At 44.8% G+C, this 22500-nt stretch overlaps 1 protein-coding gene across 1 annotated transcript in view; it reads left to right on the forward strand.

Moving 5' to 3' along the window:
• The window catches only part of SNX5 (sorting nexin 5), a 99450-nt gene that overhangs the window by 48937 nt on the left and 28013 nt on the right, over positions 1 to 22500 (forward strand). The window contains exons 2-6 of the mRNA XM_077282833.1: positions 9120 to 9224; positions 13249 to 13359; positions 15313 to 15434; positions 20627 to 20750; positions 21061 to 21156. Of these exons, the coding sequence (XP_077138948.1) occupies positions 9120 to 9224; positions 13249 to 13359; positions 15313 to 15434; positions 20627 to 20750; positions 21061 to 21156 (558 nt within the window). The remainder of the gene's footprint in view (positions 1 to 9119; positions 9225 to 13248; positions 13360 to 15312; positions 15435 to 20626; positions 20751 to 21060; positions 21157 to 22500) is intronic.

Here is a 22500-nt window from a genome sequence, read left to right on the forward strand (position 1 = left end):
CCTGTCCGTGCCGGAGGGCTCATCCATCAAATCCCGGGCAGGCGATTACCTGGTGCATGCATCCTTGGATGCGGCCGGTTGTGCTGCTCAGTCAGCAGCCAATGCCATCACTATCAGAAGAACATTATGGCTCAGAGAGTGGAAGGCAGACTCTGCATCAAAAAAGTCTCTCACCTCCCTTCCTTATCAAAGTGGCTGTGGAGCGCCCCCACGTTAAGGGCAATGGGGTACTCTGCACCGGGTCCTTCAGTGTTCTGCGGGGATGTCACGGTGGCCTGACCCGGTACCGTGGCCCTTAGAGGGGTGTCCAATTAAAGGTGTAGTTTGTCTAGTATTCGTGACGCCACCTATGGTACTCTGTCAGGGTGACCGACGCTGCTTAGGGGTCCGCTGGGGTGATGGAATGGCAGCTAGATGGTATACCTTCCCACAGGTGAAGTATGTCCCCAGGGCTTCCCAGATGAGTAAGTGGTGATGGTGGACTATGTAAGGTGCAATGAATAACGAGGACACAAGGTTGCAGTCTCTTTACCTTTTACTGAAGACTTCAGCATCCACAGTCCAGAGTACAGCCGGTCCGAAGGCAAATCCAGAGTTTTCTTATCCAGGTGGAAATCAGTAGCCTTCCTACTAGCGCCTGTGTGTTGTAGTACCTCCCTGCTGAGCACCACGGGATAGTCCTCACAACCTTTGTAGATGTTCTAGATGTTATTTCTTCCTCTCTGTCTCCCAGATGGTATGGATAGGACATACCCGTATGACTGATGGCCTGAGGCTTGTTTATAGGGACCCTAGAGACGCCCCGACCCCCACAATTTGCCACTGTGTCTTCTTAGGTTTTTAGGTCGGGCAGCCAACTTGGAATTGACTGTCCTGCCCCGGTCTTTGAAGTAGTGCGTAGAGTCAATTACTCCCTCGGTGTTCCGGCCACCGGCTACGCGCCTCAGAAGGAGGCAGCCTCTTACAGGACAGAACTCCTTCTGGTGTTGTCTCCTTGTGCTGTGACTTCGTTTCTCACTCCCTGCAACACAATTCCTTTCTTGTCCTTCCTTAGGATGCTGCCGCACGTGGGGCAGGCGCAGCTCCGTATCTTTCTGTCTCGTGCTAGGCCTCTGTCAGGATCCCACCCCTGACAAGGACCCTCTCTCTGCAGCTCAGATGTTCCTCCTTTCCTACTGTCTGCCTGACAGGTCCTCTCTGGGTCAAACCCAGGCAGCTTCTCACTAACTTTCTATCCAGCCCACCAGTTTTACCCTAGTGTGAGGAGTGTCCTAATAGATAGAGACAAGGCTCCCCCTGGTGGACTGGAGTGTGAAGTGTGGTGTCTGTTTTGTGATATCTGGAAAGATGAACTCCTTTAGTACCATCAGACGTAATATCACTCCCCCTGGTGGAAGAATAATATTACTGCAGCAACCAGGACTCTGGGGCGCTGCAGCTGCTTATTTGGAGAAAAGCTAGATCAGCTTATCTCCAATGCTATGGGAGGGAAGAGTAAATTTCCTCCCCAACAGAGACTTAGGCATCCCTTGCATCCCTTTCGGAGACTGCAACAAATCCCGTTCCGTTCCTTTCGCTCCACTCCAGGCTGGGCACTACCACTACTTCGTCCACTTCAGGACATTCTGCACGAAGGGATAGAGGAGCTTGGGTCTCATTCAGACCTAACCAGCATTGGAAGTCCCGACCCAAGCAGTCGAGACCTAAAGGTTCTAGGTCTCAGAGATTTTCCTCACGCTGACTACCAGCGCTATTCGGTCAACACCGGCAGGGTAGGTGGCCGCCTACTTCTTTCGTCAGGTCTGGCTTTCTGTCGTCTCCGACGAGTTGGTCAGAAATCTGGTGTCGTCCGGATACAAAATCAACTTTGCTACGCGCCCCCCTTCATGTTTCTTTCCCTATCGTCCTCCCTCTTCAGAGGCAAGAGCAAATGCTTTCTCCTGAGCCATAGTGCCATTGCGTCACGATGGCGTCATTGTCCCCATTTCAGAAAGCAAAAGGTTTCAGGGTTTCTATTCAAACCTTTTCGTCGTCCCAAAGAAGGACAGAAAGGTAAGACCCATACTAGACCTCAAACTTCTAAACAAGACAAGGTCTGTCATTTCCTCATGGAATCTCTGCGCTCCGTTATCACTTCCCTGGAAGAGGGAGAATTCTTGGCCTCAATCGACATCCGAGACTCTTACTTACATATTCCGATTTTTCCCCCTCCCCAGAGATTCCTGTGCTTCGCCATTCGCGACCAGCATTTTTAATTCACGGCCCTGCCCTTTGGCCTTGCTATGTCCCTCAGAGTGTTCACAAAGGTCATGGTGGCTGTCATGTCCATCCTGCACTCTCAGGTCATTCTGCCCTATCTGGATGACCTGTTGATCAAGGGTCTGTCTTTCCACGACTGCGTGGAGTCCATTCGCATTACTTGCGGATACCCTTTCTTGCCTGGGCTGACTGATAAACTTAAATCCTCTCCTGTCCCAGCCCAACAGATTTCCTTTCTAGGAATGTCCTTGGAATCATCTCGGGGGGTTGGTAATTCTCCCTCCAGACAAAGTCTTAGCCCTTCAACAAGGAGCCCGAGCGCTTCGTCAGTCTTCCCCTTACTCCATCCGGATTGCAATGAGGGTGCTAGGAAAGATGGTGGCCTCAATGATAGCAGTCCCTTTTGCCCAGCTGCACCTTTGTCCCCTACAACATGCCCTTCTGGGAATTTGGGACAGAAACCCGTTCTCTCTCAACCACAGGTGCCACTTGTCCCTTTCAGGTCAGACAGGCTCTCGGGTGGTGGACGTTGAACTCTTCCCTCAATCAGGGGAAGTCTTTCCTATCCGTTCAATGGCTGGTGGTGACTACCGATGCCAGTCTTTCGGACTGGGGAGCAGTCTTCCGCCACCACACTGCTCAGGGACGCTGGTCAATTCAGGAATCTAAGCTACCGATCAATGTTCTGGAGATCCGTGCTATTCGGCTGGCCGTGCAACAGTTCCATAATCTTTTAGCGGGTCACCCCATCCGTATTCAATCAGACAACTCCAAGGCTGTGGCATACATTAATCATCAAGGGGGTACCCGGAGCAGGGCGGCCATGTCTGAGGTAACTCCCATCCTTCGATGGGCAGAGAACAACCACTCGGTGATCTCAGCCGTGCATATTCCAGGAGGGGAAAACTGGACGGCGGACTTCCTCAGCCTTCAGGGTCTCACCTCGAGGGAGTGGGAGCTTCATCCGGAAGTCTTCAACCAGATCTGTCTTCGCTGGGGGATCCCAGTTGTGGATCTCATGGTGTCCAGACTGAATGCCAAGGTTCCCCAGTTTATAGCGAGGTCTCGAGATCCGAGAGCTATCGGTGTCGACGCTCTGGTTCTTTCGTGACACCAATTCTGCCTTCTGTACATTTTTCCCCCTCTACCGTTGCTCCCCAGAGTAATCAAGAAGATCAAGGCGGAAGGAGTCCCAGTGATCCTGGTCGCTCCCGATTGGCCACACGCACGTGGTTGGCAGAGTTGGTATGCCTCGTCAGCAACATACCCTGGAGGCTGCCGATCTACCACTAGAGCTCAGGGGCCCTGTGTTTAATGGCGTGGCCGTTGAATCCTGGGTCTTGACCCAAGCTGGGTTTTCTCAGCAGGTCATTTCCACTATGGTTAGTGCCCGTAAACACACATCGGTTCGTATCTATCACCATACCTGGAAAACATTTTTTTTGCTTGGTGCAAGGATCGTGGTCTTTCCGCTCTCGTCTTCTCATTTCCCACCATTTTAGAGTTCCTTTAGGCTGGTATGGACTCCAGTCGGCCACTCTGCTCTCTCAAGGGTCAAATCTCCGCTCTATCGGTCTTTATTTCAGAGACGCATTGCGTCAAAACTTCAGGTTAAGACCTTTCTTCAGGGGGTGTCACACGTCGCTTCTCCCTATCGCATGCCTTTAGAGTCTTGGGACCTCAACTTGGTGCTAAGTGCCCTTCAGGAACCTCCCTTTGAACCGCTTCAGGACATTTCGTTGGTTTTTCTGTCCTGGAAGTTTGCCTTCTTGTGGCGATCACATCGATCAGAAGAGTTTTGGAATTAGCCACCTTATCCTGCCAGGAGCTTTTCTTTAATTTCCATCAGGACAAGGTTGTCCTCAGGCCGTCGCCGTCCTTTTTGCCAAAGGTCGTTTTGTCCTTCCATCTTAACGAGGACATTGTTCTTCCTTCCTTTTGTCCGGCCCTTATTCACAGGGTTGAAAGAGCTCTCCACACTCTGGACCTGGTCAGAGCTCTCCGAAGGTACATCTCAAGGATGGTGTCCTTCAGACAAACAGATGCTCTGTTCGTTCTCCCGGAAGGTCAGAGGAAGGGTCTTGCCGCTTCTAAGGCCACGATAGCTAGGTGGATTCGTTCCACCATCCAGGAGTCATATCGAGTCAGAAGTAAGCCCATCCCAGTGGGGATCAGAGCACACTCCTCTCGTGTGGTGGGGGCTTCTTGTGCCATTCTGCATCAGGCAACAGCGGAGCAGGTCTGTAAAGCTGCGACTTGGTCCATTTTACAGACCTTCGCAAAGCACTATAATATTCACTCAGGCTTCGGATGCGAGTCTGGGCAGAAGAATTCTGCAGGCAGCGGTGGCACACATTTAGGCAGTTATTGCATGAAGCCTAATCCTTTGCATTTGTTTTCCCACCCAGGGACTGGTTTGGGACATCCCATGGTCTGTGTCCCCCAATGAGGCGAAGGAGAAACAGGGATTCTTGTGTACTCACCGTAAAATCCTTTTCTCCGAGCCTCTCCTTGGGGAACCCAGCACCCACCCTGTTAGCCTAATGGCTTATATGGCTTTGACTGTTCTTTTAAGTTGACGTGTTGTACTCTATGTTGTTACTGTTTGTTCCTACTGCTTTTGCGCCGAACTGGTTCTTTGGGAGCCAGCACGAGGGTGTATGCTTAAGAGGAGGAGCTAACTTTTTTTTGTGTTAACTTAGTGTAAGCCTCCTAGTGGCAAGCAGCATACACCCATGGTCTGTGTCCCCCAATGAGTGGCTCAGAGAAAAGTATTTTACGGTGAGTACACAAAAATCCCTGTTTTTTGTTTTACTAAATTTGATCAGCATGTACAAGAGACAAATGCACCCAGACAAAAACATCGCGAAAAACGCAGCACAAAACACAATAAAAACGAAGCAAATCCTGCTTTTTTGAGACGTTTCTTACAGCAAAGAGAGCAGGTTTCCCTTAGGGTAAAAACGCATCAAAAACGCAACGTGTGAACATAGCCAAGCTAATCATTTGGAAGTTTAAAATGAATATAAGAAGGAACATAACTAATGCAGATGGAGCAAAACCTTGGGGTATGTGGAGACGTTCAGTAATTGTCTGCTGTGTCCAAAGTGCTGTTGGCTTTTGAACACAGGTGGATCCGCATGTGTTCATTGAACCGCGTGGAATCACCATGTCCAATACATTGTACGAGTGACATTTATCTTGTGGAGGCTCGCATCTCTCCAAGATAAATGGACATGCTGCGGTCTGAAGAGACGCGCCACGTGTCCGCCTCTGCAGGGAAGCCGTGGACGTCTGTGTGCGCATAGTGAAGATGGGATTTCTTGAAATCCCATCCACTATGCTATAACATCTGGACGCTGCGTCCAACCCGCAGCGTTTACTGTGTGCACTTACCCTTAAAGTTTACTGATCCCTTCTCACAAAACTTGTAAAACATGGTCTTGCAGCAAGGACTGTGGAGTTGGTATAAAATGGACCGACTTAAATAATACATTTGGTACAGTAGTTCAGTGCAGGATGTGATGTAAATGTTTCCATAATAATTTGGGAAAGTTATGAAATGTCCTATAAATGTCTGTTCTGTTCCTAATCTAAGGATCTCTGCTTTTAGCTGAGATGAATCTGTGCTGCACTTTATGTACATGCTCAGTAGTGACCTTTGCTGTGGAGTCCGAGTTGGGGAAATTGAGGCTTTGGAGGTTTGGCTTACCCACTCCACAGCCCTAGTCTTACTGCCCTTATCCCCACAGAATTTTAAAACTGCTTTTAGTTTACATTCTAGTCAAATATGTTTAAGATCTGTCCTATTATGCTCAGTAACTTTTGAATACTTTCTTTTTAGTGGGCAGGTCTTCAGCATTCTGCCTGCGCGATATGTGCTGGAAACTTCCCTTATATTGTGAGATGCTTTTGTCCAATGGTTTGACTATCCAAAGGAACTTATTTGGGGTTATATATGGTACCCACAGTGTATAGTAAGAGTAAAATAAAGCCATGGCCACCTGGAGTCCAATGCATTAGCTTAAATGGGACGAGGGTAGCGGGGTGCGCACAGCACGGGCCGAGAGTAGCGTGCTACGGCAGAGATTTACTACTAGGCAAACCAGTAAGTGAATGCAGTAAATGGAGCCCACTGATGGGATCTACTTGCCCTTGGTGTGATGAACAGACTAGCTGATCATCGTGATCCATCACACATTTTAACAGTGAAATGCACGTTCTGATTGGAGTGGTCCTATAGACTAAGAACAGTGATGTGCATTACTTGCGTCTCCATTTGAATATATTTTCATGCTCAGATGGCCCAGGGATGGCCTTTATATATTAACCTTGTGTAACCAGGGGCAGCACTGTATATTAAGATATGTCAGTATTAACCAGTTCTGAAGGGTTACAGTTCTGTATGCTTTCTGCACAGTGAGGAGCTGGGTTAGGCTACGTTCACATTTGCGTTGTGCGCCGCAGCGTCGGCGCCGCAACGCACAACGCAAACAAAAACGCAGTTGCGTTTTGAACAAAAAACGCAGCGTTTTGCGCCGCATGCGCCCCCCCAAAGTCTAGACGATGTTTGGCATTTTTATTGGAAAACGCATGCGTCGTACAACGCACCACGACGCAAGTACTTGCGTCGTCTGCGTTGTCAATACAAATCAGTGGTAAAAAAGGCGCATCGACGACGCAAAAGCGACGCAAACACGACGCATGCGTTTTTTAAAAAGTCTGCGCCGCAAAAAAAATGCAACATGTTGCGTTTGCCGCGCCCCGACAGGTGCGCCCTAACGCCGCATGCGGCGTGCGACGCACCAAAACGCATGACAACGCATGTACATGCGGCGCCATGCGGCCCCAATGTTAAAGATAGGGCCGCACGACGCATGCGTTTTGTTGCGGCGACGACGCTGCGGCGCACAACGCAAATGTGAACGTAGCCTTATATGTTGGAGCGGACTGTGCCCCATCCAGCGGTTTCCTGACATTTATCTTCTAGGATGTTGATTCTTTTCAGTTATCTATTTTTTTTCCTTGATTCAGCAGATTCCTGTTTAGTTTTAGTCTTCAGTGGAAAAGGAAACAGATTTTTCTGATTCTACGACATCCGTTCCCTAAACTTTCACTGTATCCAGTGTTTTAAAACAGGAAGTATTTTATCCGTGCATTTCCACCTGATGGCTATCACTTTCTACCAGTCTTTATAAGGCTCTGCTGAGGTTATACTGAACTAGCTATTGAACCCGTTCTGCGCCCGGCTGGTGAGTGTTTTTATTGGTAAATTTTATATTGTCTTCAATAAAATGGCGCTGGAGATCACAGTATGCACGAACGCTGACTCGGCGCCATTTTATTGAACTAATGAATTATAACTTCAACATAGCAGTGAGCACACGCCAGCGCATGGATTGACTGACTCTGGTGTGGTGCCCAAGTCAATCCATGCGTATCCCGCAATATCCGGCACCATTTTGTTGAAGACACTGTGTCTGCAAAATTGCACACTAATTCACTTCAGACAGAAGGACACATCTTCCGCTATCGAGTGTCATTTTTGTGAAACCACTCATGTGAATTTCCATATATAGTGTCTTCAATAAAATGGCGCCTGAGATCGCTTTATGCACATGTGCTGACTCCGGCGCCATTTTATTGAAGTAATGTACTGCAATGTCGTCATGGTAGTGCACACGTCCTGGCCATAGGGATAATGGCGATGGCCGGCGCGTGAACACTATGTTGAAGTTGTAGTACAATTCTTCAATAAAATGGCGCCATTTTGTTGAAGACAGTCTGCGAATTCGCACACAGTGAGTGTTTTTTAAAAAACCAAATGGGGCTGTAGTGCGGTATGTGCACGCGCTCACTCTGGCACCACATGGCGCAGGCGCCCCCCATCCCGGCTTCGTACGGAAAGACGCATACACCGGTATGTGTAAGATAGTGTGGCGTTCTGGCGACATGTTTTATCTAGTTCTATTCTCACACATTTAGTGCATGGAAATGGGGTCACCGGAAGGAACTGTGCACGCCAATGTACTAGTGAGTTGGGGAGCATGGACATTTCCTAGTATTTGTAAACATTTAAAGGGGACTTCTGTAGGAACCTTTTGCTGGGGGCATTCTTGTCCAACCTAAGTTGGTTTCGGTGCTATGTTGCTCAGTGGGAAAAATAAAAATGGCCAGTGTAGGAAAAGTATTTTTTGAAATCCAGATGTACCATCTCCTTTCTATCTTTGTATATAGAATGACATGGTATATTCTTTATGCTGCTATTTGGGAGCCTCTTTAAAGGGATATACCATTAATGTATGATAATTGGGGGTTCCACCTCAGAACCGGTCTCTCGTCACACCTGTTAAAACAGGAAATGAATGCAGAGTTGGCGCCCGTGTGTGGCGTTACCTATTCATTTCTATTGTTATACTGGCTGTACTGGAAATATACATGGAAGCCTGTTATGCGGTTTCTGTAACCTTTATAGAAATGGACGTTAATATGAACTGACAAATCTCCATTCACTTCTTACCTGGATTAGCAGGGAACGTGCTCCCGGTCGTAGTTTACTGGCTGCATCAGTGACCTCACGATTACAGTGCTTCTCACCGCTGCTGCCAATCGCTGGGCTCACACTTTCACACTCTTCTTGGTAGCAGTAAAGAAAGATACAGACCTGTGCTAAAAGTGCACCCCTTCTATCATGTACCTGTATGTGTATCATGTAGGAGAGTCCCCCATTCGCATCAGATGGTTGACTTTCACCTTCCAGCTGTTTTTCTGTGATGTTTCTATGTGCATTACCAGGTGATAATAAACAAAAATTTCTTGCGTGTCACTACAGTTAACATGTGCTCTTCTTCATCCTTCAGGTCAGGTCCGTATCTGTGGATCTCAACACCGACCCATCTTTGCTGATTGATATTCCGGATGCACTTAGCGAGCGGGACAAAGTCAAGTTTACTGTCCATACAAAGGTGAGATACTTGTGAATGGGCAGCGCAGTGTTTTGGTTATAATTTTTTTTTTTTTTCTTGGGCATTTTGAGTTACAGGGCTCCAGATGGTGACCACAATGGCTGCCAAAGCGCCCTAGAATTGGCCAGTGTTAACAAGAGTTCCATCTTTTTTTTGCATACCTATAAGGCAGTGATGGGCAACCCTTTGAGCTCGGTGTGTCAAAATTCGCCAAAAAAACGAGCATAACTTGGGTGGTGTGTCACTTTGATAAAAAAACATAATTTTGCGACATGTATAGTTTAAATAACAAATATGTATAATTAGAATTAACTTACCTGCTTAGTGACTTCTTTGTTCATCTGTCAGTTGGTTTCTTTTGTTGGTCTTGCTATTATTTAACTTGTGTGGGGTGCCGTGAACTAAGATAAGTGAGGGGGAGGGGGAATTCTTCCAGTGATGGCGAACCTGTGGCACTCCAGCTGTTGCAAAACTACAATTCCCATCATGTCTTCACAGCCAAAGCCTTTGCTTTGAATGGCCAGCCATGATGGGAATTGTAGTTTTGCAACAGCTGGACTGCCACAGGTTCGCCATCACTGATGCCTCCCTCTCACTTATCTCAGTAATGGCCAATGACACCCCACAGTTCACTGGATGATGGTTGCTGTAGTAGTCACAGGGCCTGCAGACAGCAATCACAGGGCCTCCAGACAGCTATCACAGGGCCTCCAGACAGCAATCACAGGGCCTCCAGACAGCAATCACAGGGCCTCCAGACAGCAATCACAGGGCCTCCAGACAGCAATCACAGGGCCTCCAGACAGCAATCACAGGGCCTCCAGACAGCAATCACAGGGCCTCCAGACAGCAATCACAGGGCCTCCAGACAGCTATCTCCTCAGGCCTCAGAAGTGCAGCCTGGGACTTCTGGTCGGTGCAGCCTGGGACTTCTGGTCGGTGCAGCCTGGGACTTCTGGTCGGCGCAGCAGGGAGCAGCGCAATGTCGCCCAAACAACACAGATCCGACGCAGAGGCCTGGGACTTCCGGGAGCTGCGCCTGGCCTACCGGAAGTCCCAGGCCTAGACGCTCTGCACCGGAGCTCTGTTGTTTGGACCCACAGACCTCCTGCATGGCATCCGATCCGATAAAAAATCGAATCGGATGCCATTGTTTAGTATTCCGATACCGCAAGTATCGGGTATCGGCCGATATTTGCTGTATCGGAATTCCGATACCGAGATCCGATACTTTTGTGGTATCGGGTATCGGTATCGAAACAACATTAATGTGTGTAAAATAAAGAATTAAAATAAAAAATATTGCTATACTCACCTCTCCGACGCAGCCTGGACCTCACCGAGGGAACCGGCAGCGTTGTTTGCTTAAAAATCGCGGTTTTCCTTCCTTACTTGAAGTCCCGGCTTGTGATTGGTCGCGTGCCGCCCATGTGACCGCGACGCGACCAATCACAGCAAGCCGTGACGTAATTTTAGGTCCTTCAGGATTTTAAAATTACGTTCCGGCGTTGTGATTGGTTGCGTCGCGGTCACATGGGCGACGCGACCAATCACAAGCCGGGACGTCACGGGAGGCAGGACACGCACGCATTTTAAAATGCGCGCGTGTCCTGCCTCCCGTGACGTCCCGGCTTGTGATTGGTCGCGTCGCCCATGTGACCGCGACGCAACCAATCACAACGCCGGAACGTAATTTTAAAATCCTGAAGGACCTAAAATTACGTCACGGCTTGCTGTGATTGGTCGCGTCGCGGTCACATGGGCGGCACGCGACCAATCACAAGCCGGGACTTCAAGTAAGGAAGGAAAACCGCGATTTTTAAGCAAACAACGCTGCCGGTTCCCTCGCTGAAGTCCAGGCTGCGTCGGAGAGGTGAGTATAGCAATATTTTTTTATTTTAATTCTTTATTTTACACATTAATATGGTTCCCAGGGCCTGAAGGAGAGTTTCCTCTCCTTCAGACCCTGGGAAAGAAGCAATTTCTATGGGGCCGCGGCCGGCGTGTCACTGAAAATGACTACGCGTGTCAGCACTGACACGCGTGTCATAGGTTCGCCATCACTGCTATAAGGGGTAGGTTATTACGACAGTATAAAAGATCACTGAGCTTCATCCAGAATAATGGGCCAATTTTTTTCTCACTTGTCGTCCATGTGCAATCCATCGTATGCAATTTGTTTTTTTTTTACTCTGCAGCTATTAATAATTTACAAGAACATTTGCAGTTTCCTTTTAGTACAGAATTGTAATGTAGCCGTAAAAATCTGATGCTATGGTGTGGCATGTGATTTTGTCTCACACCCATAAGCTTGAATGGGTGAGTCTCATCCGAGTTTTCATAGGAAAACTGAGCATACTGCAAATTTTTTTTTTTCATTATTTTTTTTTTCACATGAAGATTCAGGCAGTGAAAAAGAATTGCTCATCTGCACTACCTCATTGAATAACATTGGTTCGAGTTCTATCTGCACAGATTGCACTCAGTCATGTGCAAGAGCCCTAACTTTAAGAAGTTAATCCATTGCCACCTCGCCTTAACTCCATTACAGTTTTGGAAGTATAGGGACGTCCAAGGTCGCCTACCAATGTTTGTTACAGGCTCAGGCAATGGGCCCGCAATTTTTCCAGCATATGTCAACTGATTTCATCAGCTGACATCTGCCCCTAACAGCCACGGGTGGAATCGTGATCCACCCGTGGCTGTTCACATGTTGAATGGCGCTATCAATCTATGGCAGCAGCATTTAACATGATCATGCCAGAAGCATGTCAGCAGTGCGTGTGTCACATGACTGCGGGTCACTGATGAGTTGGTGTGACAACCCCCGGGGTCTGCAGGAGACCCCTTTGGTTGTCATCACTGAACTGCTATGTGCGCTGCCCAGTAGCTGGCACTCATAGCAGGTAAGCATTTTAGTTATACATAGCAGGGCTACTATTGGCCACTTTTAAAGCCAGTAAAAAAAAAAAAAGTTTTTTAAAATAAATGTAAAAGTGTAAATCATCCCCCGATACGACCCATTCAAAATAAAACCATAAAAAGAAAAATACACCTAGTTGGTATCGCTGCATTCAGAATCGCCCGATCTATTGGTATATAAAAAACAATCCGATTGGTAAATTACGTAATGAGAAAAAAACTAAAAACGTGAGAATTACTGTTTTTGGTCGCCACAACATTACATTAAAATGCAATAATGGACAATCAAAATATCATATGTACAGCAAAATGGTATCAATAAAAACATCAGCTCGGCATTCAAAAATATGCTGTCACCCAGCCCCCAGATCACGAAAAAATGGAGACGCTACTGGTCTCGGGAAAACGGCAATATATATATGTTTTTTTTTAATGCAAACTTTGGATTTTTTTTTTCACCATTTAATTAAAAAAGAACTTATACATGCTTGGTACCTAAGCACTCAGTGACCTGGAGAATCATAACGGCCGATCCGTTTTAGCATTTAGTGAATATGGTTTAAAAAAAAAAAAACATTGTAGAATGGCACTTTGAATTTTTTTTCCCGTTTTTCCAGTACACAGTATGGTAAACTCGTCCCACAAAACAAGCCCTTGCGTGGCCATATAGTGGTGAAGGGGTTAAAAAAAAATCTGTGCCGAATGATGAGCGATTTACAGATTTCAAAATCCACATCTCATATTATTTGTGCAGATTCTGCGTGGGAAAGCTGCGGATTAACCCCATTACTTTACAATGAAGCTAATTCATGTGCAAACTTGTGGCAGGTTATAGCTGCAATAGGCAGAAACAGAGGAGAAAAGCGAAAGATGTAAGACATGGACCATGTGTTTTTTATTTTTATTTTTTTTTTTTTTGTTTTTTTTATAGCCTTAGTTAGATTATTTTTAGATTCTAACATTTAATTACATGTTTAAAACTGTCCGGTCAAAGAAAATGTGTCTGATGCCAAAACCTTTCAGTATTTGAGCCAAACACACCAAGATAAACATTTTGATCTGTAGCACTGAACTTTAAATTTTGTTGTTGTTTTTTTTTCAGACCACATTGAACACCTTTCAGAGCCCCGAGTTTAATGTCACCCGTCAACATGAAGACTTCCTCTGGTTACATGACGCCCTTATTGAGACTGAGGAGTATGCCGGAATTATTGTGAGTCCCTTAATGCCAACAGGGTATATACCCTACCACAAGTAAAAAATACATTATATTATATAAATTCTATAATATTAATTATATGATATAACTCGTGTGTATACAAATATATAATAATTGTAGGGATCCATGCTCTCAGGTAGGCACTAAAGTTCACACAGGCACTGGATTCCTGTGCCAAAGCAGTGTGAGGTTTATTGAACTCTTTAAACTTGTGCAGCTCTTTACACACGTAGTAATAAAAATCAGTCCTTTTCCAATGAAGGCACACCAATAACAACAGGGTTTCACTCACACAGCAATTCACATCCTGCTTTAGGCTCTGTGGGCTCACATTCAATGGTGACTCAAACGCGGCTCACCAAGTCCCAGTTCGGTCAAAGAAAACCGCTATTGTCCATAGCAACTAGTGATACTTGAAGTTTGGTACACATGGCCTGTGTAGTCTCAGAGAAATTCTGACTTGGCTCTCTCCAGCTCCAACACAAATCCTCTCTGCTCATCTTCCCCAGCTGACTGACCAGTGAATACAAGGCCTGGTTCCATTCATGGCTATCCAGGTGCATCTAGTCAGAACCTGTACTGCCAGTATTTAATTTCAGCCTACCTGGCTTTCCTACAATATATAGTCACAGCAATCTATAAATCTCTAGTCATCAAGACGGGCAATCTTCACGGTTGTCTAGATGAGGGGACTGGGTGGAGTGCACACACCTTTTGATGAATCAGGAGTGTCTGACGAGTGGCGTGCCTCCCTGCCGGAGTAAGAGTTGTGGCATTGCAAATGCCGTCACTCGTCATGAATTTGATGAGCATTGGTCTCCACTTCCACGTCCCGCACCAGATTCGTCCACTTTAACAACAAGGAGTTGGAGTTATAATACGCATTGTTGCAAAGGTGAATATTTGTCTTCTATTAGCTACTCTTAAAATATATTTTTTGGCGAATTTAAAATGGGGAACACAAGTCAATAGGTTGTGCAGTTCTGTCAAGATCAGCCCCTGAAAAGTGGGATCAGTGTAGCTGCTGCTACACATTGAATAGGGCTGCGCTGTCCCGCTCCATTGAGCTACTTAAAGCTGATCAATAGGGGTGGCGGCTTTTAGATCTAGATCGTTTTAATAATGATTTATACTAAGGACACGTCATTAATATTAGATGCCTGGACACCCCCTTTAATGTGTTGGATTATTACATTTAGATTATAGGAAAACACCTTTGTCATCTAATCACGGGATAATTAATATGTGTTTGATTGCTGCCCCCATGGTGGACCAGCATGGCAACTGCTGACCCATTCAGTTACTCTGTGATCGCCCTGCTTGGCTGGCTCCATCTGTTGTATAGACCTTGCGTAGAGCGGTGGTGCTCATTGTCCTCCTCTATTCCATTCAAGTGCGGGCCATGAGATCCCTATTCTTGTATCACTTATTTTGTGGATATAGGTCATATGTGGCTCAGTGGTTAGCACAGCAGCCTTGCAGCGCTGGAGTCCTGGGTTAAAATCCCACCAAGGACAACATCTGCAAGGAGTTTATATGTTCTCCCTGTGTTTGCGTGGGTTTCCTCCTGGTTCTCCTGTTTCCTCCCACACTCCAAAGACATACTGATAGGGAATTTAGATTGTGAACCCCATCGGGGACAGTGATGATTATGTGTACAAACTGTAAAGCGCTGCGGAATATGTTAGCGCTATATAAAAATAATGATTATTATTAATAAAGATTATTATGGGAAAATCCCTTTTTTGTGTTGATTTTAGGGTTAGGAAACCTTTATTCTCGGTTGTTGCCTGTACCAGGCTTTCTAGACCTGCTTCCTCTTAGTGTGTAGAAATGAAAGTTTTTACTGTGCTTTGCCTACATTTAGGTATTTTGCTATTTTACAATCCGCTTGTTCATATATAGAACAATTACATGAGGTTTCGTTTTTTTTCGTTGTACTTGTAGATACCACCATCTCCTGCAAAACCTGATTTCGATGGTCCCAGAGACAAAATGCAGAAACTTGGAGAAGGCGAAGGCTCCATGACCAAGGATGAATTTGCCAAAATGAAGCAAGAATTGGAAGCGTAACTATCAGAACAGAATATGCACACATACATCGATCAGCCATAGCATTAAAACCACCTGATTAATATTGTTAGGTCTCCCTTGTGTCACTAAAAACACTCTGGTGGAAAACTGTTGGGAATAGGAGCCCATTCTGTCCTCCATGCAGCATCATAAGGGCAAATGATCATGCTTATAAATGAATGCGCATTCACCAATTATCAGCTTTTCTAAATGTGTAAAATATAACAATCTTTCAGAGACATTGATCATTTAATTGTGAACTATGGCTTTGAAATGAAAAAATATATATATATCGCATTCTTTCTATGGCAAACAAAGACTGAGACAGATTTCAAATGTTCACTGCAACATGCCCAATAAAAAGTCCGTGAATAGCATCTGAGCGGATGAGTCATGGAGAACACACCTGGATGTTTCAGGAAACTCTTTCAATCTTCAAGCGGTGTAAGGGCTTAATATAAAGAGAGAGGCCTTGATTCACCAAGCTTTTATGCCCAAAAAGTGGAGGAAAAGCTTTGAAAAGTCACAAAATTGTTGCAACTTCTGGAGTTTTCACACCAGTTTCTTCCAGCTTCGCCAAAATGGGCACAACTGGGGTGAGGTGAGAACTTGCTGCCACAGCTCGTCTAATTCATAACAATCTATGGCGTTCATGTGTCAACGTCTGGAGTTAGATTTCTGGCATGGTGCGCAGAGGCGCACACCACTTGTGAGGCACTCCAAATTCATAAATCCGGAGTGTCTCCACCACGCCCGCTCTCCTACTGTGCCAGTCTTGATGAATCTGGCCGTTTGGGTCTATACATGGCTGTGCATATGCTCATGCAGGAGTTGAGTGCCCCTGCCTGCTGATCTGCGCTCTTCTACACTGTCTTTTGAGTGATTGGTGGGGGTCTCGGGACCCAAACTCTCCATTGTAGTGGGGTGACACATATATAACATTGTAAATGATGGGTACTTTTTAGGGGTTCATGTAAAACTCTTACATATGTGACACTTAGCAGCCAGATTGGCATATTTTTTCACAATCCCAAAGCTTTCTTGGCAAGAATATATTTAGCATGTGATATGTCAGTTATTGAGAAAAAGTAGTGACTCATGTACTTCTTAACTGGTGATGAGTTGTCACCGTGCCCACAATCTATTATGTAATGATGTGTAACCGTACAGGGCAGAGCTGGGATGGACCTTGATGTTTGAGTATGGGGTCTTAGGAGAAACTGGAAGATCTATGACCTTTTGTGGTTTTGGCAGCGGTGCTTGGTGTTCCTGGGCGGCTCTGCTGGGTGCACAATGCTTTATGCTGTAAATATCACGGTCATGTGAAATGCTGCTGAACTCTCCATACAGGGCGTCTTTGTCAGTTTCAGGCAGAATCCATAGTGCAGAATGTTTTTAGTAGCCGGTTACTATTTTTGTAGCAGTGCACAGTTTATGTTCTGAGAAGTTAATCCTTTGTTATTTTCCCAGTATATACTCTGCATGCACCAAAGTAAATGCCTTTTTGCAATATTTGTCTTATTTTTGGGGCTTTAGGTAATGTTGCGCTGCCCTCAGGATATGTTCTACGTAAAGTCAAAACTTTGTTTTTGAAAGTTTTTTTCCATTGTAAAGCTTGAAGATCACATGTGCAACACTGCAAGGTGGCGGGAAAATATAACCGCTAAATAACCGGACACCTGAGACTGATCAGTGTATTTCATCCTGAACTTTCATTTTAACATTAGAAATACTTCCAGAAGAAGTGAATAATATTGATTATGCCATAGTGGATGGGTACTGACTAGTGATGAGCGAGCATACTCGTTACTCGGGTGTCCTCCGAGTATTTGTTAGTGCTCGGAGATTTAGTTTTCGTCGCCGCAGCTGCGTGATTTGCGACTGCTAGACAGCCTGAATACATGTGGGGGTTGCCTGGTTGCTAGGGAATCCCCACATGTACTTATGCTGGCTAACAGATGTAAATCATCCAGCAGCGGCAATAAAAACTAAATTTTCGAGCACTAAAAAATACTCGGAGGTCACCCGAGCATGCTCGGGAAATCTCACGTACCGAGTATATTCACTCATCACTATTTATCATCTCTACCTTCCTGATCTCCGTATACTCTGCATTTCCTCCTCCCGTCCTAGTGACTGTGTGATCACTTGGTGCCAGGAGGGAGTAATCCAGCTATGAGGGTCCTATCTACATATCAATAAAATATAACCTTTATTGGAAACCATAAAAATGAATTCTGGACCATCCATATGACACAAAAACAAACCAAACATAAAGTGCGCGTGCTCAACAGTGCTCAATTAAAAATTGGTTTGGTCTCACCAAGCTTCGTTGTCCCATATCGAATCCATCATGAACAGGAGCAGAGATGTGTACCTACTTGTATAAATAGCAGGGGGAAGAGGATATTTATTCTTCTGTCGTGCCCCTGCGTTGCTCCCGTCCTAACAAGGACAGTCCCCAAATATATGCTGTTTGGGTTACCCACCACCTCTCAAGAAATGCATGTCTTTTTTCCTACGCGTTTCCTCCCCGCTAGAGGGGATTCATCAGGGGAATCTCATGATAAGTATTGAAGAGTGGGATCTCTTTATAAATAAAGGTACCTTCACACTAAGCGACGCTGCAGCGATACAGACAACAATGCCGATCGCTGCAGCGTCGCTGTGTGGTCGCTGGAGAGCTGTCACACAGACGGCTCTCCAGCGACCAACGATGCCGAAGTCCCCTGGTAACCAGGGTAAACATCGGGTTACTAAGCGCAGGGCCGCGCTTAGTAACCCGATGTTTACCCTGGTTACCAGCGTAAATGTAAAAAAACAAACAGTACATACTCACCTTCTGATGTCTGTCAGGTCCCTGGCCGTCTCCTTCCCGCACTGACTGTGAGCGCCAGCCATTAAGTGAAAGCAGAGCACAGCGGTGACGTCACCGCTGTGCTCTGTACGGCCGGCGCTCAGTCAGTGCGGGAAGGAGACGACCAGGGACCTGACGGACATCAGAAGGTGAGTATGTACTGTTTGTTTTTTTACATTTACGCTGGTAACCAGGGTAAACATCGGGTTACTAAGCACGGCCCTGCGCTTAGTAACCCGATGTTTACCCTGGTTACCACTGTAAAACATCGCTGGCATCGTTGCTTTGGTTGTCAAACATGACGATACACACCGATCTGACGACCAATTAAAGTTCTGAACTTTCAGCAACGACCAGCGATATCACAGCGGGATTCTGATCGCTGCTGCGTGTCAAACACAACGATATCGCTATCCAGGACGCTGCAACGTCACGGATCGCTATCGTTATCGCTGCAAAATCGGTTAGTGTGAAGGTACCTTAATCTTGTAGTTCAAAGATATCAGTGGGGGACCTGCAGTGGCAGATATCACCCTCACTAGGTGTGACAGTTTGCATCATCAACCCTATTGGAAATGTGGCAATGGGAGGGCGTAGAAGTTGAAGGTTCTTAGCAGACATTGATCAGCTCGGACATCCTTTCGGGAGGCTGCGTTTCCCTTGGAACCGGTGCCAATATGCCAGTCCCAGTTACAGAGGAAATCTGGGCACAATGTATGTAATAAATTAATAAATAAATAGAAAAAAAGCGAGGGGACGGAAGCTACCACCAGTACAATTTGCGGTTTCTAGTTTGCCCGACATAAATAAAAAAAGGTGTCTGATATATAAAAATAATTGCTCGAGTAAGGGCATCATAATTTTAAAACATATTTTAGCGGCCATAAAAAGGGAAAAGCAGACCTGTATTTCCTTTTTTTTTTCCTTTACATTTTATTCCAATATCAGAAAAATACTACAGACTGTAAAACCTAAAAATGAGGCTCCACATACGGTATCTTAGAGTCAAAATTTATGTGAATACCAGAACGAGAAAAAAATAAATGTTTCTCTTTAAAAAAACATGCAAAGATATCTGAAACGTTGAAAATCACACTGCTCTTAATGATGAAATAGTCGACAGATTCTGCCTCATTTGGTCCCCATGGGATACCTTCTGGTACTTCTGAATATTTGGAAACCGTATTTGTTAGGTCATATATCTTCTCCCAGTCTTCAACGCCTAACGCCTCTACTCTTCCCCTTACCCTCTATTGGATGTCTCAATTTGTATCCCCTTTGTCTTTTAGATATATTTATATTATTGATTAGTTTGAAGGAAGAACAAAAAAATCAGCAAAATTGTTAAGGTTATTTTAAAAGTGTTGAATCTTGTGGGGTGTTACCAGTGTGCAAAGTGGGGGAAAAAAACCTCTTGAGAACTAGAGATGAGCGAATATGTTCAGAAAATGATCACCAAATCCGAATTTGCCATATTCTTAACAGATTTGTGCCGAATTTCTTTTTGACGATAGTTTCTGAACATATTCGCTCATCTGTACTTCCATTGACTCCAATGGCATTTGGCGAATATTGCAAATATGGAGATCGTAATGCGAACCGAGTATTGAAATATTCGCTTATCTCTACTCTGAATCCTTTAAAAAAAATGCTTAAGAAGGAAAAAAAGTATCCAAAACAAAAAAGCAATGTTTCCTGAACTGGATTCATTTTGAAAAACTTGTCTGATCTTTCCTCTATTAAAAATGTTGAGCTCGCCCTTGTGCTGTGTTCGGAGTTTTTTTTGCAGAGTTTTCGGTGGAGAAACTGAGCAGAAGCTCGAAGTGTTTGAGGAGTTTTGAGATTTGGAGAGTAGTTTTCACTTGGCCTTAGAGGTCTTTTGAAAACCATGCCTTGATAGATCAGAGTTGTTTTTGGAGACCCAAGGAATTCCTCCATGACATCAGGTGGGGGGTTTCAGGGTGGGTACACATGGTACAGATTTGATGCATATTTTCTATGTGAATTTGCATGTAGACAATTTTCAACCATCTAAGTTAATGTGATTTAAAAATCTCTCCAAATTTGTAGGAATTTTCCACCTATAATTTGGCCTGCTTTTCATTTTCAAAATCTGCAGTGTGTGCAATTTTTTATGCGGAATTCTTTGTGGGCTTCATTCTTGCGAGATGCACAAGGTGAAATTGTAAACACAATTTACATTTTGACACTACGAATATAAATCAGAAATTCTGCTTTAAATCCGCGATGTGTGGATATACCCCGACGGTTGTAGTGTGTACCAGATGTGCCGCTCTGCATTCTCCATCTCTGCTTTTCTCGCCCTGGCAGGGAATACCTGGCGGTGTTTAAGAAGACGGTGTCAGTGCATGAAATCTTCCTTCAGAGAATTGCTTCTCACCCAATCTTGAACAAAGACCACAACTTCCATATTTTCCTGGAATACGACCAAGATGTAAGCCATCTTCCTTCCTGCATAGAAAGTAAAGCTCGAATGCTGAGGCAGCAGTTTTATTCGCTGACTTTTCCATGGAGTTGCACATTTTATTACTTGGAAAATCCTTTCGCAAAGCACAATTTGCTTTTTTAGGTCGAGTGTCTCAACACATTGTATTCTCCTGTTAGTTAGAAATGTTTATTACTTGTTTTATGCTTTTTTATATTACCATTATGTTATGATGAGTTGTCACCCAACATGTATATTAATTTAATTAATTAATTAAACCGATTTTCATAAGAATTGATTGTGTTTCTGCTTATCTTAGTTAAGTGTAAGAAGAAAGAATACAAAAGAAATATTTGGTGGCTTTTTCCGGAGCATGGTGAAAAGTGCCGATGAAGTTCTACTTTATGGAGTAAAGGTGAGATAAGCTGCGTCATTTTTCATATTAAAAAGTTATACAACTTGCTAATATATTTTGTTTCCATTCCATAGTTTACCGTCAGTTGTCTTTTAATTACAAAGTTTGATAAGACACCTGGATCGGCCTCAGACCTTGCTCCGCAATTTTGCCTGAATAAATTGGTCTGAAAAAAATCATGGACTTGTGTACAGCCCTATAGACTATTATAGGTACAAGCACAATCTACGAAAAACAAAGAATCCGGGTAAAGTGTCACTTGTTGCGCTGTTGTTGGATATGTACGGCCAGACAGTATACTTTCAAAACTTTATTTAAACAGGTTTTATATATCAACGCGTTTCGAGGACAGCACACGACCTCTTAATCAGGACAAAACCTAAAAATCATGCTGTCCTCGAAACGTGTTGAAATATAAAACCTGTGTACATAAAGTTTTGAAAGTATACCGTCTGGCCGTCCATATCCATCCGCAGCACAACAAGTGACACTTTCCCCGCATTCTTTGCTTCTCAGTCCCTATGGACCCGTGTCCTGCGCTATACATATTGCTAAAGTGCAACTCTACCAGGTGAGCAGATTCCCTTTCTCGGTACCACATTGTTAACCAGTTAAGACCCTATTGCACTTTTTTCTCCCAGTTTATGTACCCTCATCTATGAAAAACATTGATACCACTTGTACATGAAAAACTGATGTCTGGATGGGGGAATTCAGAGGAAAACCTAGAGTGGATACAATTCTAAAGACTCTACCATTTGTCTTGGCTAGCGGAGGAGTTTAATTTTGTAGTCATAGATTTTTTTCGTAGACTAGGTCATAAATACTAGATCTGTGGGGGTCTTACACGCTCTGTCTCACCGATCATTTACTTTTGACCACTGCACTGATAACTGGTGAACAGCGCTAGACCATCACAGTGCCGTGTAGTGGTCAGTCTTGAGTAGTTCAACTCAGTTCCTATACACTTCAAAAACCACTCCAAAACATTTTTATTAGCTAAACCTGTGTAAATGTAAGTCTAGTGTCTGCGTTAATATACTCACTGATTGCCGTCTTCCCAGTTTGCAGTGCAACTTTGGGCCTCATCTGGATCATATGACTTGTATTCTGACTTGCCGGATCACACTGGACTCCATGGCTCCATTGTTGCATTTGCGCCTGTTTTTTTTTTTTTTTTTTTTTCTAGTATGTTTTGCGCCTTTTTATTGTTTGTGCCCTACTCACTGTTCTGTTTGCACCTTTTTTAAGTCCATTTCGTATGTGCTCTCCTCTTTATTCTTGTTTTCCACTTTGTGGGAGAAATTTAGCGATTCCAGATGTCGTCACCTGATTCATAGATTG

Source organism: Ranitomeya variabilis, chromosome 2 (genome assembly GCF_051348905.1).
Source record: "Ranitomeya variabilis isolate aRanVar5 chromosome 2, aRanVar5.hap1, whole genome shotgun sequence".
Taxonomy (NCBI): domain Eukaryota; kingdom Metazoa; phylum Chordata; class Amphibia; order Anura; family Dendrobatidae; genus Ranitomeya; species Ranitomeya variabilis.